General features: G+C 45.8%; 1 protein-coding gene across 2 annotated transcripts in view; it reads right to left on the bottom strand.

Moving 5' to 3' along the window:
* The window catches only part of TNFRSF11A (TNF receptor superfamily member 11a), a 28716-nt gene that overhangs the window by 12308 nt on the left and 447 nt on the right, over positions 1 to 15961 (bottom strand). For both annotated transcript variants that reach the window (XM_088064432.1, XM_014255606.2), the window contains exons 2-7: positions 15559 to 15768; positions 3155 to 3236; positions 2586 to 2711; positions 1892 to 2035; positions 677 to 770; positions 253 to 347 (exon numbers count right to left, since the gene is read on the bottom strand). In XM_088064432.1, coding sequence (XP_087920558.1) covers positions 253 to 347; positions 677 to 770; positions 1892 to 2035; positions 2586 to 2711; positions 3155 to 3236; positions 15559 to 15618 — 601 coding nt within the window. In that variant the 5' untranslated portion in view covers positions 15619 to 15768. The remainder of the gene's footprint in view (positions 1 to 252; positions 348 to 676; positions 771 to 1891; positions 2036 to 2585; positions 2712 to 3154; positions 3237 to 15558; positions 15769 to 15961) is intronic.

Below are 15961 nucleotides of genomic sequence, written 5' to 3'. Positions count from 1 at the left end.
AACATGGCTGTAACAGAAATGCTGCCATGCAGTTTTAGTGGGAGATGTCAAACTCATCTTAATAGTGGACATAGGCCCTAGAGTCACCAGGTCTATGGTGATTTTTAAAGGTGGGATTTTCCAAGAGCCCTGTCTTGGTCTACAGCTTCTCTCCCTAGTCATCCACAATGAGAATGGATTTAAGCCAGCCCAAACCTCTAGTAATCACATCCCTCCTACTTTCCAACCAGCAATCCATACGAGGACACAAACCATCTTCTGATGGTTCAGGCATCTTCCGTTCTTTACAAACTGCATCAGATTTGTCAGTCCCAGGCACACTTTCTTCCATTCCTAGAGCTGTACAGCTAAAAAAGAAAGACAAAGAGGATAGGTTCTCTCAAGGAAGCTTGTTGTGCCTCCTACACTTATGCAGAACAGTACTTTCTGTAGTAAAATACAACATTTCTCCACCCCTAAGAACCTCAGATACTTTACGGCTCAGCAGTTCTGTTGTCACTGCTGTCTCTTGTTCTCCTGTAAGAATTCAAGCTTCAGCCTGACAATGCCTTAATCACTGCACAGCCAACGCTGATGCTCCATGTGCTCTACAGGCAGCCTGGGACACCTCACTGAGAAATGCTTTTGCCCAAGCCTTCTGGCTGGTGTGGTCCTTTTACAACACCCAGGGACTTACTTGGTCCAGGATTTACACTCGTCGGTGGATGAGGAGACCTTTGAGAAGTAGCCTCTGGGACATGGTATGCACATTGTGTCCCTGTCTTGTTGCACTGTGTGTAGGAAGGAAAAACGTAGATGAGCTTCTGTGGGTTCCTTCCCAGAGAGAGGAAGGTGACCATGCTCCTCATTCTCCCACTCCACTCTCCTCCCACAAACCCCCCAAAAAGCTTTCATAAAGGGTGGGGTCTTAGGTTATATTAGGGCAGCAATGACAGTCCCATGTAAGGCCCAGAAAGTCTCACCTGAGCACTTCTCTACATAGTCAAAATGAGAAATGACCAGGAGCTATTTGTGTTATTTATTGTAAAATAACACAGAGCTGTTACATCCTTCACTTTCTATTTATTCCCTTGTGATGATACTGTGTCAGAGACAGTGATGCTGACTGGTATAGTCACTTCTATGAAGCCACAGTAGACAAAATGCTGTATCAGGATTTGTTAGGCTGGAGAAAAAACACCGTCTTCCAGACACATGAAGCATTTCTTCCTCCATTACTCTATTACTTGCTGCTTTTTTGGGGTTCCCTATGGCTTGTGGAGCTGTTCCCAGTGTTCACTACACCTCTGAACTTAACTGTTTTCCACCCACAAAATACCTGCATCTTGTTTTAATGAGACTTAAGAGTAAATTAAATGTCTGTAATAAATCTTTGCCATCTAAAATAGAATACTTGCTAAAACAGAATACATGAACTGCCTGAAAAGTGTTAATCACTTTTAACTTGTTTGTAACATTAAAAAATGGCAAAGCAAAGTCATTGCACAAAAACAGATTGCAAATCTGACCTCAGAAACAACCTCCAAAAGAGTGCTTCTCTGAATATGGGAGCAACGCATGACCTAGTGACTCACAGACACCTCAGCAAATATTAGAAATGTACTGGACACCTTGCAACTACTTCCAAGTCCATGTGACATCTTGCAGAAGTCACTTGATCCAAGATACTATTTAAACTATGGAGGCAGAAGCCTTCAACATGTTAATAGTCCAGGAGGAACATATGCAGTAGTAATGACTACTAGTAGTAGCAGACATGCATCTTCTATTGACAATTGTCTGAGAGTCTAAAGGACCCCCTCTAACGTCACAATCCGCATGATGCTGGCCTCATCCCGAAGGCCTGAGCTGGACATTTCACTTTGTGCATCCTGTACACTCTGTATCTTACCAGGAGGCTTGACTCCAAGTCCAGGAGCACACATGGTATTCCGCTGACAGCAGTCGCAATCCTCGCTCCAGTGGTAGCCCGTTGTACAAGCACACTGCCGCTGGAACGTGCTGTTCCCTGGGTTCACTTCTCTCAAGGCCTTCCCTAAAAGAGAAAGCAGATGAGAGTAAAAATCTCTCTGTTAACAAGCCTCAAGTTTCTGAACCTCCTGTTCTACCTACTTGCTTTGCTTGAATGGCAGATGCAAAACCATTCACGTTAGAGGAAATGGTGCCTTTCAGGAAGCACGGGAGACCCTTGATCAGCACAGGGCTCCTCACCCACTGCACTCCAAAACAATACATTTTCTTGTGGCTTTTGTAGAAAATAAACACAGCATTTGCAAGGGTGAGACAAGCACGCTAGGGGAAGTGAATGCAGAGTGTACTGGGCAAAAGGACAACTTCTAAAATCAGCTCACAGGGGTGAATGGCCCCAGTGAAGATAATCACTATCAGCAGCACAGGGACTGCAGTCATGGTGCTCTGCGTAGCACAGGATCTCTGCTGTCTGGGGATCTCTCTCTCTGCCAGGCTCCTCTGCAAGCTCAGCTTCTGTGTTGGGCACCTGAACAAAGCAACTTCCCTAGATTCACTTTCCCATCTTCATACTTCACTAATTTGGATTAAAAGGTTCTCCAGTATGAACAGCTCACCTTGATCACATATTTTATGTAGCAAGCATTTATCTTCTTCATTCCAGACATCCATATACTCGTTTGGGCCACATGGTTGGCACATGCTATCAGAAGTAGCAGTGCATCTAGCAGACAAATATTTCCCTGTGATTGAGAAAAGGAAAAGTAGATCATCTGGAAGCTGCAGAGCAGCTGTCTAAGAAGGTTAGAGAAAAATAAGAGATTAAGTCCTAACACTGCTGTGGACAGTCATTTCTTCCTGCACCTTTTTAGTTTGTCAATCTAGCCCCCATTTAGTGTGGCACTGAAACATCTGTGAAGTGGATGGCCTGGGAGCAGAAGAATCAAGCTGCTTTCTGTCTCCCACAGTGATTAAGTGCTATCCCAACAAAACAGCTGCTGTGGCCTTTGCTGAGGCCAGCAGGACCATTCCTGCCCCAGGAAGGCACTCGTAAGCCTGAGATCAGGCACCTGCAGGGCACGTGCCAATCCATCAGCAGTCACGAGAGCTGACTGCCCCACTAGCAACCTGCAAAGCAGCTCCTAAGGAGCCTCTCAGCCCCTCAGCCCAGTCAGTGCTCACATACCTGGCTCACACTTCCTGCAGCACCGTCCAGAGTACTCATAGTGTTGTTCGCTCTCACACGGCGGAGTGATTTGTAGTGACAGCTGGAGCAGGGGAGGAAGGAGAGGACATGAGAACCAATACACCTGGAGAGCTTCAGACCTACCCAGTCCCAGTGCTGGCACAGAGAAGGAAGACTTTCCGTCTGTACAGCACAGTGGATAGCCAAGCAATAAAACTTACCCAACATTTGTGATTTCACAGGTGCTTTGTAGACATGCTAATGGTATGTACTTGGTGCTGTACACACAGGGACTTTTAACAGAGCCAGGTGACAAATAAATAATCCATCTTGCAATTTGTCATGAACTTTTGGCCTGCTACATAACCTTTCCTTACAGTACTCTTTTATTTTAAATCTATGACTTTAAAACAATTGTAAAGACAAAAAAAGGTATAGAGATACCTCTGTAGTCTCTTCCAAAGAAATTATGTCAGATCAAGACCTGGGAAACTGCCAGTTTTAATGTAGAGTGTTAAGCAAACAAGCAAAGTGAATGATTTATGTTCCTGAAAAAGAAGAAGTTCCCAGCTTCCCACTGGGATACAAGATACTTCTGGCTCGTCCTATAAAATACTGGCCTTAAATTTTGCAGCTTTTTATGGCTCCCACTGTGTCCTGCAGAGGTGGTCTCATAGAACTGAGGCGGCCATCCAGAAAGGTAATGCAATTAAGCCAACAGCTTTTTTTGTCTCGAAAAAGCCAAAACAAAACCAAACCAACACAAACCACCCCCTCTCCCCACCACTCACCTGAAATGTGTACATGACAGGGCATCTGCAAAGTGGGCAGCAGAGCTGCCTCTGGCCTCATGGGTCTTTGCATCCCTTCCCAACTCTCAGTTGCCTGTACACACAGTGGTCCCACTCAGAGCCCAGGCTTCAGGGCATGGCTTGTGCTGGGGATACTGGCCAGACAAGCATTGTGCCCAGCCTTTCACTGACCCTGCTTTGGCAGACCAGAGTCCTCTGAGGCAAACACCTCACAACCAGTTGTGGATCTTGAAATTAGGTAAGGTGATTCAAAATCGAGCCCATAGCAAGGAATTCTTCACTCTTGGACACAGCCCTGTAAACTGCATTTACTTGGACAAAGCTGCAATAAAGCTTCTGCTGCTGGTTAAAGGGAGCTTTTGCTGCCTAATAGCACATGACAACTCTGTGCCTGCTGGTGCTGGTTCCCATTCCTCTGCTTAGAATTTTCCCCTTGTTTCCTCGAAGTTGTTACATCTTCTCTTTTCTCCTTTTCTAGCTTAAGCAACAGCAACGTCTTTAAAAAAAATAGTTTTCCCTAAGCACTTTGCTCTCTTCTAATGCTGGGAAGGGTCTTGTATATTAAAGATGCCCAAAAAGGATTGAAATTCTTTTTTAAACAGCACCTTTTGGCTTGGAGTTTAAGCCACGGGTTGGTGCATGACTTGTGTTTATCAAAACTGTGCTAGCTGTGTCTGGAACAGAAAAAGTAGCACAAGTCAGAGGCCTTGAGTTCTCATATTTTTGCAGAGTATAAACAACTTACAGCCCTTATTTTCACCCTCATAACCATCCTGGGTCAAATTAAGAGTCTAGTCTTCTGTTGTCTCATTGTTTCCCTGTCTCTTTCTCTGCATTTGTTAGCAGTACCTTTCCTGTGATTATATAATGCATTTTTGCAACACTGCATTCCCTGTTTACAGAGCACCTCCAAGGAGGGGCACAGGGTAACAGCCAGTGCTGGTGAGGGAAGAGGCTATCTAGGAAAAGGAAAGCTGGACTAGCCCAGCAGCTGAACAGTGACACAGCTCAATGACCCCTATACTTGAAAGAGCTTGTTTTCTGTAACGCACTTCAGGCTAAAACACTGAGATGGCCAGCAAAGGGTTGAGGTGATGATGTGGAACCAAGCACAAAGAGTGTCTTGAGCAATTAATTCTCTACTCAGCCATCCAGAAAGGTAACAATGGTGGTGAGATGTAAAAGCAGGTCTAGTCATTTGCTTTTTGTTACAGAATATCCTCTTCTTCCTCGTTTGCCCCTGTTTAATAGTTCCTCTTTAGACGAAAAGACTAAAAAAATTACTGAAGTGTCAAACAAGGGCAAAGTCATCCTTTTTACGGAAGGATATGCAAATCTGCTAGAGAGCATTCAGCTACAGAGTCTGGAGTAATTTCTGAGAATCACAATTCAGCCTGAGGAGAAGCAGCAGGGCCCTGGAACCAAGGTGAAGGGAGCAGGCTAACTGCTCAGCCACCTTTTGGACACTGCTTTATACCATCAGGCTTTAAGACACAATGAAGGCTATTGTTTTGGAATAGCTCACAGCTGCATTAACCTATGCTCTGTGTCAATAAGCAGCCTCTTCTGGGTCAGTGTCCTTCCCCTTTTCACACAAGCCAAGGCATTCATAAAGCTGCAATACTCCCTCTTTTGGTTTATGCCCAATGGTGCAAAGACAAGGCTCTCAGCACCCATGGGCTAATCCCCATGTAAGGGTGAGGGATTCTAGTCTGGTATGGATTGGCTGGACCTGCTGAGCATGAAAGCTGGGGCAAGAGTGGACAGGAAGGGAAATCAGAGCAACCTGGAGTTTTCTTATGGTGGGAGCCACACTCAAGACTTTTTGCTTACACAACTCTGTTGATGTCAGGCTATCCCATATTAAACCCTCTGCCAGGCAGACATGTCTGTCTCAAACTGTACATTAACTTCCTTGGGAGGACGAGAAGTACTTGTGCTGCTGCCAGCACGATGACCTGATGCTTCACCATCACCAGCACATTCCTGCCAATGTGTCCTTCTGAGACGGGGAAGTGCAATTCATTTGCAGATGAGGAACTTGTACCAGGAGGCCATCTGGCTTTACAGAGGTGACAGGAAACCAAACCAAGTCTCCCAAGGCTCAAGTTTGCTCCGTAACCCCTGGAACATCCTTCCTCTCCTCGGATGCTGGCCTGTGGGTCTGAGTGATTTGGACACCGCCAAGCTCTTATCTTGAGAGAGAAAGGGCCAACTTCCTCTGAAGTGCTTAAATGAGATAAAACCAGGCTTGGTCATTCCTTAAAAGGTCTCGCTATTGATGAAGCTGCTCATTAAATCCCATCACCATGTGCAAATAAGTGGTTCAGAGAGCTCTAGGTATCCTGTGAAAGTTTAATTTGTCACTTCAAAACAGTGCAAAGCACACAGATTTCCACCAGTTCCTAGAAAACCAGACAGCTTTCTCATTTGATCAATGTCACTTCAGAACAAGTATATCCAACAGGGGAAGAAGACAGGGGGAAGAAGACAAACCTCCTCCAGGCTTGGTAGATTCAGTTTGGTAAAGCACACCAATGCCTGCTTACCTTTAAGCACATGATTACCACAATGGACTTCTCTGGAAAAACAGGCATGCTTACGTCAATGTTTGCAGAAAGATTGTGTTTTGGTGTTGAGCTGCAGGCAGACTTTTCAGCTTTGTGTTTGGGTTTTTTGCTTGCTTATTTGTTGAAAAGGACACTAAGCAAGAGTCTGCTTGTGCTTTTAGGGTTGGAGAACATCGATGACAGCACTACAAAGCACCACGGTGTTACTCACACCTTAACAAAGCACACATGCACACAGGTGAGTCTGAAGGAGAGAACCAGCAGCATTCAGACTCCTGTCCTCAAGCTTAAGGAAAAATTTATTCTTTGTGCCCTTGAGCAATCAGAGAATCAGAAGAAGCTGCATGTCATGGATGCTAAAATTACTTTTCTTGCTCTTCACGTTTCAGAAAAGATAGAGTTGCATGGGCCTCTTTCCTTTAAAAGAAAAAATCTGGAAGAACAAGGTCGGGGGTTTCCACTGTCTTTTTCCCATGACACTTTTGAACAAGAACCTGAGGCCTCAATGAGGATTGCTCATTAGCGATAATCTCGGTTTTGCAAAAATTGAGATGTAGAGAGACAGGTCAAGGGGTAGCTGTCTTTTAAGATGACACCTTCTTGATCAGTGTAGTTGTTTCTGGACAGTATTCAAGTAATCTGTCATCATTTCACTGAGCAAAGCACATTTTTTTTCTCCATTTATTATTACAGCATCAAAGTACCTATGGGAAAGACAACTACGGTCTGTCTTGCCTTGCACACACCACTTCTTTATACTTTGGAGCCCAGGTTTATTCAAACCACTTGCTTTTGACGTCCTTAGACTTGCCTGCTATAAAACTGAAAAAAATCTGTGGATTTGGGGCTTTATTAGCCTTTGTCAACAGGAGTGAGTTTTGAGCAACGCTTCCTGAAGTGAAGTAGCCTCTGCAAGCACAGCTAAAATGGCCTCTGCAGTTTTCTGCTGCTGCTTCTTCAAATGTGAGCCACTGCCTCTCCCCTCACAGGTACCAGCTGTGCCCACACCCTTCCAGCCTCCAACCTGATTTGGGTCAGCAGTATGGCTAACCAGACCCCGGATTTCTGCAGCCCATTGCCAGTTTCAGAGGCTTGCCTAAAAAATTATTTAAGAGTAAAAATAGAATCTGGTTCTTGATGGGCGCTGCCCTGTGGCTGGTGCTCCCAGGCACTCTGTTGAGACACATAATTGTAACAACTCCGGAAAATTTTACAGTTGTGGGTGTACAAGGGGAAAAGAGGAGTCCTGTGTTAAAGGCTTAATCATAATCACGTTGCATGCAACAGTTCCTTCATGGACGGTCTTCACTATTGATAAAAATTAAATCAAAGCAGCACCCAAGTCACAGCTTTGCAATTCCAGTTATTTGCTTGCAGGCCTGTAATTCATCACAAAAATCTTAGATTGTGAATGAAATGCTTTTGGTGATGTCAACTTTCCAGTGACCAGTAAACCACATCACAGAACTACTACCACGTGGTAAAATAGAGCCGGGAAATGGCAACAGCTTAAACTAAATATTATTTCACTTTTAAAAATAGGTCCTTAAAACCCTCCTACAGCCTTAATGCCTGAAGAGGCAAGAAAGAGCGTGAGGGATAAAATCAATAATGAAGAGGTGAAGAGAAAACTGTAACGTGTGGCCAGGACTTGGGCAAATGGTGGCAAAAGCTGTGTCCTGCCTATTCCCCTTGTCCCTCTGTTCCAGCGTGCAGCCAAAAGCAAACACCTGAGCAACTGGTGCTGCTCCACCGGTGGGAAGGAGCATTCCTCAATCTCAAACCCACCAGAGCTATTTCTGGCCAGCAGCTACGGAAAGGAGAAGTGCTGCACTGACGGCTCTCATGTTGGGTTGGGGGCATGCAGACAGGAACCTCAGGTATATCAGATACATCAGATGGGAGACAGTGGAGGTGCGACATGGCAGGGCTGAAATGGTGACTGACTGAAGCTGTGAATCAGCCAGCCTGCTTCTATGGGCTGAAGACTTGCCACCATGTGCACAACATTTGTCATTCACAGACAAAGTCATCTCCACACCGCAGCCAGAGGGGCACAGTTTACATTTTCACTGCCTGGGCACTCAGTAGTGCCTGCGCATTGCTTTTGCACTTTGCTGCAAAACCTCATGCTTTAACCTGTGCGCCCCCACAGCCACAGCAATTCAAAGACTAACAGCTACTAGGCAGAATACTCTGAAGGTGAATCTGAGAATAAGAACCTAAAGCTAACCAAACTGAAATATTTGACAAAAAGGCTTGACAGCAAAACCAAGAGTCCAGAACAAGCAGAAATAAAGGCTGCAGAATAATGACACTATCAAAGCTAATACCTAGGTGTGCTTGTGGTAAAGCCTGCAGAGGCAAATCTCTTCTAGATTAAACAGGTGTGAGAGCAATGCTCTAAAGGAAAGTTCAGCAGCCTTACCACTCAAGGTACAGCCTCAATGACTCATCATGAGTAACTCTACACCCATTCATGCTTAATTAAAAAAAATATAAAAAAAACAATAGAAAAGCCACAATGATTTAGGGAGAGCATACTCCTCTTGCATTTTATTTTTTTAGTTCAGCAGATCATTTTTCTATGCTTCATCAGCTGAAGTTGAGTCTTAATGAAGAAATGACCATGACAGTTTTCTTGGGCTGGATGCCAGATTAGGAGTCCAATGGGGACTTTCTGTGCTTAAAATCTATATATCTATGTAGTTTTTCCTTCCAGCATGCCCTCAGAATGGAACATAACATAATAATCTCTTATTATGTGAGGCAAGATCGCACAGTCCTAGCTGAGCTGCTGGGCAGAATGAGAAAGCTTGTAGAAGAGAGGAAGCTTGTTTCACCACCTGATGCTCTGCTTTGGCTTCCTTCTCCTGGATTTTAGCATTGCTCATGGAACAACTGCTGAATACCCTGCAGGCAGAAACATGAAGGGCAGTGGTGGGGCTGCAGCCCTTGCTTGGGATGGTGGCTGTCTGGGGGGGCTGTATGTAACACCACAGACCATTCTGCTTAGATGTGAGTTAGAGGGAGAACTGCTTGACTGTATCTGCACTTTCTCTGTTGTGAAGGAACTGCTGCCGTTATTAAAGGGCTCAGGACTGAGCTGAGAATTGATTAATTCACTCTTTAGGTGTCATCACAGGGAACCAGCTCTGCCAGTGAATGCAGCTGGTAATTTCTATGGAAATATTCTTTCCTGATTTGAAGAATCTCTGGCTGCTTTCCATAAGCAGGCTGTTTCACAACGTGTAGTTTTGCAGGGGAGAGCTTTTCTTCCTGTGACATCAGATTCAGGGAACCATCTTATCCTCACTACCGAACAATGCAAAGTTACTGGAGAATATGTTGCTCATAAGGCAAAACTCTTCACTGTGGCAAAATAATGCACTCAAAATAGATTTCCTTGTGTGCTACATAAGCAATTTTAGGACATCTTATGAACCTAGTTGCACATTTTTCCCTATCTGTATTTCTGCATTCCAGATTAATGGGTTGCCTAACAAAACTTCACAGTATTTTTATTTCCATATGAGATTCTTTTCTTTTCCCTCCACTTTGACCACTGACTAAATATATTCTGCACCCATCTGCAGTCACAAATGTTGTTCTTTGTCATTCTTGAACAGACCCTATATACTCTTTTTTCTTTTGGAGTAGCCACAAAGCGGTGAGGGTGAATGACCTCATTTTTTTTTCCCCCTCCTAGCCTAATTGGCTCTTTCAGGGTGGATTAAACTGGACAGCTTGGCTCTTTTACCAAAACACAGCCTTTCCTGGTCTCTTTTATCTAGATTTTAAGAGGGGAGGCAGCCAGAGGGTTCTGCAGAGGCCGAGAGCTGACTCTGGGTCTCAGCTCTCTGCCTGCCCACTGTGCTGCCATCCCCTGCCAGAGCCCCTGCTCCAGCCACTCCTTTGGGAATGCTGCAGGGAGGCAGCACAAACACGTCTGGCCAATTGGTGTGGGGAAAGTGCCTCTGCCGTGGGGATGCTGCTGAGGTCCTGGGCAGAAGAAGATCCAGAGAACAAGGGTGAAGGCTGGGTGCTGCAGCCTACACCGTGGCATCTGGCCAGGGCAACGTATCCACTCCCTTCCTGGGCCTGCGTGGGCAGACCTCCCTGTGACTTTGGTGGGAAACAAATGGGGCACTATCCCAAGGTGATTAATGACTCTTTGGCTTCGTTTGCAGCCATGAGATCCTGGGCACTGCACAACCACCCAAGAAAGCCATGCCCAGAGAACTCACACCCTGAGATGGCAAACAAAAGAGGTAACCATTGGAAGCCCTGCACAAAGCAGCTTAGGTGTCTACACAGGTATGGGACACAAACCAGGATGTCCTGGAGTGCCAGGGTGATGACAGCATTGTTCCTCCTGTGCAGCGCTGAGCCCTCCAGAAGGCACCCCATCAGAAATATGACAGCACACTGCAGTGACACACAGACAGGGACAAATCAGGAAACCTGCTTTCCCCAGTGCGAAGTGTCACACCAAGTCCTGCTCCCACAGGGCAGACACAACAGCAAAGCTGGACTCCCACCTGCAGCCCACCCTGTGACTTCCAGCCATTGCTACTTGTAGAGGTTTTTTTCTACTACATGAACTTTGGACCATTTTCAAAGAAGAGTAAGTCATAAAAAAGGGCAAGTTCTTGCAGGCAGGCTATTGTGTCACACAGACCAAGGCCTACTCAAGTCCAGAGTGCAACCTGGTTAAACATCACTTACTTTTTATCTTGCAGTTATAACATTCAAATATTTGCCTGTGAGTTCTGCATCAGCAATAATGAGCCATTCTCAGAGCAGCTGCTTCTCTGTGCAAGCAACACCAAGGCATCCTTAAAAACAGGAGTGTGTGGCTGCAGCAGAAGCCAATGCTGCCTTGAAGCTGAGTTTCCATGGAAAGGAAGGGGACAGTCTATGCAAGGAGCAGAGCTGCAGCTGAGAACACGATGAACCAGCTATCTTCTGTTTCCCCCTTCCCTCCTGTGTAACCAGGTCCCAGTGCAACCTTCTCCCCCTAAGTGTCCAGCAGCCTTCTCTGCAGAGCAATCCCTTGCAGCACAGGGCGCAGCACGGAGGGAGATCTGAATTCTGTGGTCACAGCATGTGGTGGCAGGAACCCTCTTGGCTCTGGTCACCACAAAGACTTCCTGGAGACCTGGTCATACAGAGAGGAAGTGGGCAGGGAGAAGCAGGAGGACAGATTTGCAGCAAGCGTTGCCTTTTCCTTGCATCTGTGCATGTACCTACTACAGGAGAGTCTTTCACTTGAACTCCTAGGGACACACAGATAAATGTGGCAAAGTGACTCAAGAATGATTCCTCTAAATAGTGTTACAGTATAAATGCTAGAGGACAACACTTTGAGGTTTCCATGATTTTCTATGTCATAGTTACGCACGCATCCCTTTTACCATCTGTACTGGTTCTTGCCCAGCTGTCAAGTTACATCCCACTTTTCTGAGCTTGAGGGTAATAGACAGTGATGGGCAATAGAAACAAAAGAAAGATGCTTAGAGATGTAGTTAATCTCTGCTTGACCTGTTTATTCCGTTTTTTTTCCTTCTGACACAGCATGAAGAAAGCACTGTGACCTAGATGACATCGGTCAGTACCCTCCAGATGTCTGATAAGCTTTGCATTCTACCAGCTTGTGAAATGTGGCCAAGGTTTGTTTTGGTCCTGTTGGTGGGAAAGAAGAAATCACATCAGGCAGATGATGCTTAACATGAAAAGAGAAGTGGGACAGATTTCTTAAATTGTGGGTTGATGTAGTTTTACATACATCATATTCTGTTGATATGAGGTGCTGTAAGATTTTTCACATGTTCTGGGGGAAACTGCAGAACAATGAAAGCCTTGCCAGTGTTCCTCACAGGAACCATTGCTGTATGGGAATTTTTAAAAATTAACTATTTTAATTACAGTAGCTTTGAAGCCCACTCTGTTAATGGTAGAATAAATCCAGGAGTTTAGATTAAATATTGTAGAAGTTTTGCTTTACTGAATGCTTCCTTTGGCCCTGTCCAAAACAGGAATAATAGACCAGGAGAGCCCAAGGTGTAACACAGTATAGTAATGGTTACATTCTTTTTTCCCCCCTCTCTTATCATACAGATTGTGCATTTTAGGAAGTTAGAGAAAAATCTATATTTTGGCCAAAATTTTCCTATATTGCAAAGAATTCCAGATGCTTGCAATGAGCAAACTTTATCTATGAAGTGAATATTACAGAGCAGTGGAAGGATCATGCCACAAAAGAGGAGATAAATCTGTGGTGCAACTGATTTACTGCACATCTGCAAATGCACATTTTCAGAGACTTTGACTTCCATCTGATAGTCACACTGATACTCTTTACTGGTATAAAGCAAGGAAAGGGATGTGACTAGTCAGTGAGAAGAAAGCTGAGCAGATTATGCATGCCCCAGAAGGCAAAATACCCCGGACAGGTGCCCACAACGAATCACTTGGAAAGATCATCTTGTGGTTGAAGCACAAGATTAGCAGGGCTGAGCTCTGCTCCCAGAAGTTCTGCTCCATGCTTGGTGTGTGACATAGAGCAGGTCACGAATTCTCTGTTCCCATTTCCTCTTTGGTGAAAATGATGACAATGATCATGTCTATTCTCAGCAGAATTATGAGTGAGTATGCAATAACTTACATTTCCAAATGCTTCTCATTCTTTGCAGGAAATACATTGCAAATATCACCGTTCGAGCACTATTACACCCTATTAACCAGCCTAAACTAACACAAATGCATTAGAAAAACCTCAACCCTCCCACATAGGGAGGTATTTTCTCATTTGTTCCATCAGAAAGCATCAGTCTCCTAAGAAACCACTGCCCAAATCAGTCAGACAAATTAGGAGAAACTGAAAGGCTGCTCCAGAGCAACACTCTAAGCTTGCCTTTCACATTCTTGTAGGTTCTGCTCACTGTTGAAGCAGAGTATTAAATTAATGGGCTCTTTGATAAGTTATGTTTTATCCTTATCCTTACACTACAGCTTTCCTGGAGCTTCCTGCAGTTTTGTGTTGCTACTTGTCCAAAGCAACGGCAATGCAAAGTTGCACCCTGTACAAACACAGACTCATAATTTAGCACGTGTTGGACTCAGTGGAAAGACTTTACATATCAGCCCAAAATAAATACAAGTTCCTTGTTCTGTGTCCTGTGAAAGGCTATGAATCAAGAGTGAGAAATGATGAGGAGCTCTGGCTCCTACATCAGGGCACCTGAAACATGCCGGCAGCTATACCACAGAAATCTGAATTTCCAAGGTTTGGTCAAAAGCCGAGCCGGTTCCAGGCAATGAGGATATTCCAAAGGGAAAAACTGCACTAAACCCAAATGGCTCCAGAAGGAAGCAGGCATGTAATGGTTAGTGACCTGAAGTAAAGGTATGAAGAGCGTTGAGGTCTGTTCTTCCTGCTGCACTGATCAGTCCTGAGCACAAGGGCAGGAAAAAGGAGAGACACAGGGGATACCGAGGGACAGGACAAACCATCTGAAAGCTGTGATGTAAAAGTCACTTTTGAAATTTGCAAGCTCATGCACATACATATGGAGGACACCTGGAAAGCAGCGATTTCAGAGAAGCCTGAGAGTGAGGGTGGACAAAACAAAACGTATGTTTTAGAGGGGAAAAAAAGGCCTGTGTGGTTTTAGGCAACATATTTAGGACCAGGGATCCAAAGGAAAGGCTCTCAGGACTGTGCGGTCAGACATTAAATTGTAAGCTGTAGACAGCAGAGGATTTTCTGTTTTGGTTTGGGTTTTTTATCTTTTTTTTTTCTTGAAGCTGCACCTTGCTCTCAGGGAACCCAGCCATGGCCCGGTTACAGCCCCATGTTGAGGGAAGAACTTTAAGTTACATAACTTATCAGGAATAATGAGACACAGAAAAATACCAGAAGTTCAGATGAAAGAAATACAAATAGCAGAGAGGCTGCCAAACATTGATTAATGAAGGAAACAAAATGTAAATAAAGGGTAGCATGGTATTTGTAAATCCTGCCAGTCTAGAAGGGTCTAAATAATCGGAAGGGAGAAGGATAATTTTTAAGCTGTATAACTAGAAAGAGCGAAGCAAGCTTCTGCCGATGTGAACTGCTGGAGGAAACGCGATGTACGCCATTCACATGGCTGAGGAAGAGCTGGCTGTAGAAAATGGTCTTTCCGACAGCAGGGGAAGACCAGCCACGATCCCGAGCGTACCGCGCTGACCAGCAGCCACCTGGCATCGCCCAGAGCTGCGACCAGAGCACGCTGTGTTTGCAAACAACCGCAGAGCCAAACCTCTCTCAGATCTTCCCCCGTCAGAGGAAAGGGCTGCCCCTGGGGGCAGCTGACCTGGCACCGGGGTTGGGCTCCTGGCTGTGCCACGAGCAGCACATCAGCCTCCGAGCGAGTTATGTGGCCGCCCTGAGCCTCAGCCTCCCACTCGTGGGCCTGGGGTCACAAGGGCGTCCCACGGCCCGGGGCCAACATGTGGGACGGCGGGATGGCCAGAGCTGAGGGGATTCATCCCGGTGGGGAAGCTGGAAAGCTGAGCCAGGGCTGCGAAAACCCCGCGTCCCACACCTGAAGAACAAGTGTGCCCACGTTCTCTCGAATAAATCTGTTCGGTAGGGTGGAGTCTGCCTTATTTTTACTCTACATGCAAATTATATCCCTCAACAACCTCACTGCAAATATTTTCTGGTTTCTCACACCCTGCCCTGGGCAGAAACAGGCTGTTTTCCCTGCAGATCCCCTGGCTTCCTTTGCAACTTTGGGTTTGGACCACTTTGATTTTACAGAAGCGAGAGAAGCTTACGAGTTGCTGGGATAAAAACAAAACCAAAACCCAAACGAGCGGAGCGGGGAGCAAGGCAGGCGAAGCTGTTGTGCCCAGCCCCGCGGGATGCCGCGGGCTCCCACCTCGCCGATTATGCCGAGCAGCGGGACGAGCAAACCAAGCCTGCGGGAGGGATGCGACACCCACCTCCCCCTCGGCCGGCTCCCAGCCTTACCTGCTTGCCAGCGGCAGCGAGGCAGAGGAGAAGGAGCCAGCAGCCTGACGGGACGGGCATGTCTGTGTGTCCGTCTCTGCCTCCTCCCGTGGCTCCTTTTCCTGCCACCGAAGGGAAACTAGATCCTTCCAGCCAAGCCCCCGCGCCCCGGCAGCGCTGCGAGGCACATTTGAGCTGACTACTTCTCTTTCTTCCTTTCCTTCCTCTCAGCTACACGAGGGGAGAAGACAGAAGAAGAAGAGAAAGAAAAAAAAAAAAAAAAAAAAAAGGGCGCCTGGCTGTAGTTCCCACAGCATTTCCTCAGCCTTGACATGCAGGGCTCTCTTTTTTCTTTTTTTCCTCGCTTCTTGTCCCGCCCTTTCCTTTCTCCACCCCTTTTTACAAGAAGTTTAGTCACCGTGCC

This window comes from Pseudopodoces humilis, chromosome 1 (genome assembly GCF_049639895.1).
Source record: "Pseudopodoces humilis isolate 2021_Gansu_Grassland_sample_001 chromosome 1, ASM4963989v1, whole genome shotgun sequence".
NCBI lineage: Eukaryota > Metazoa > Chordata > Aves > Passeriformes > Paridae > Pseudopodoces > Pseudopodoces humilis.
This window is presented reverse-complemented; position numbering and strand designations above follow the sequence as displayed.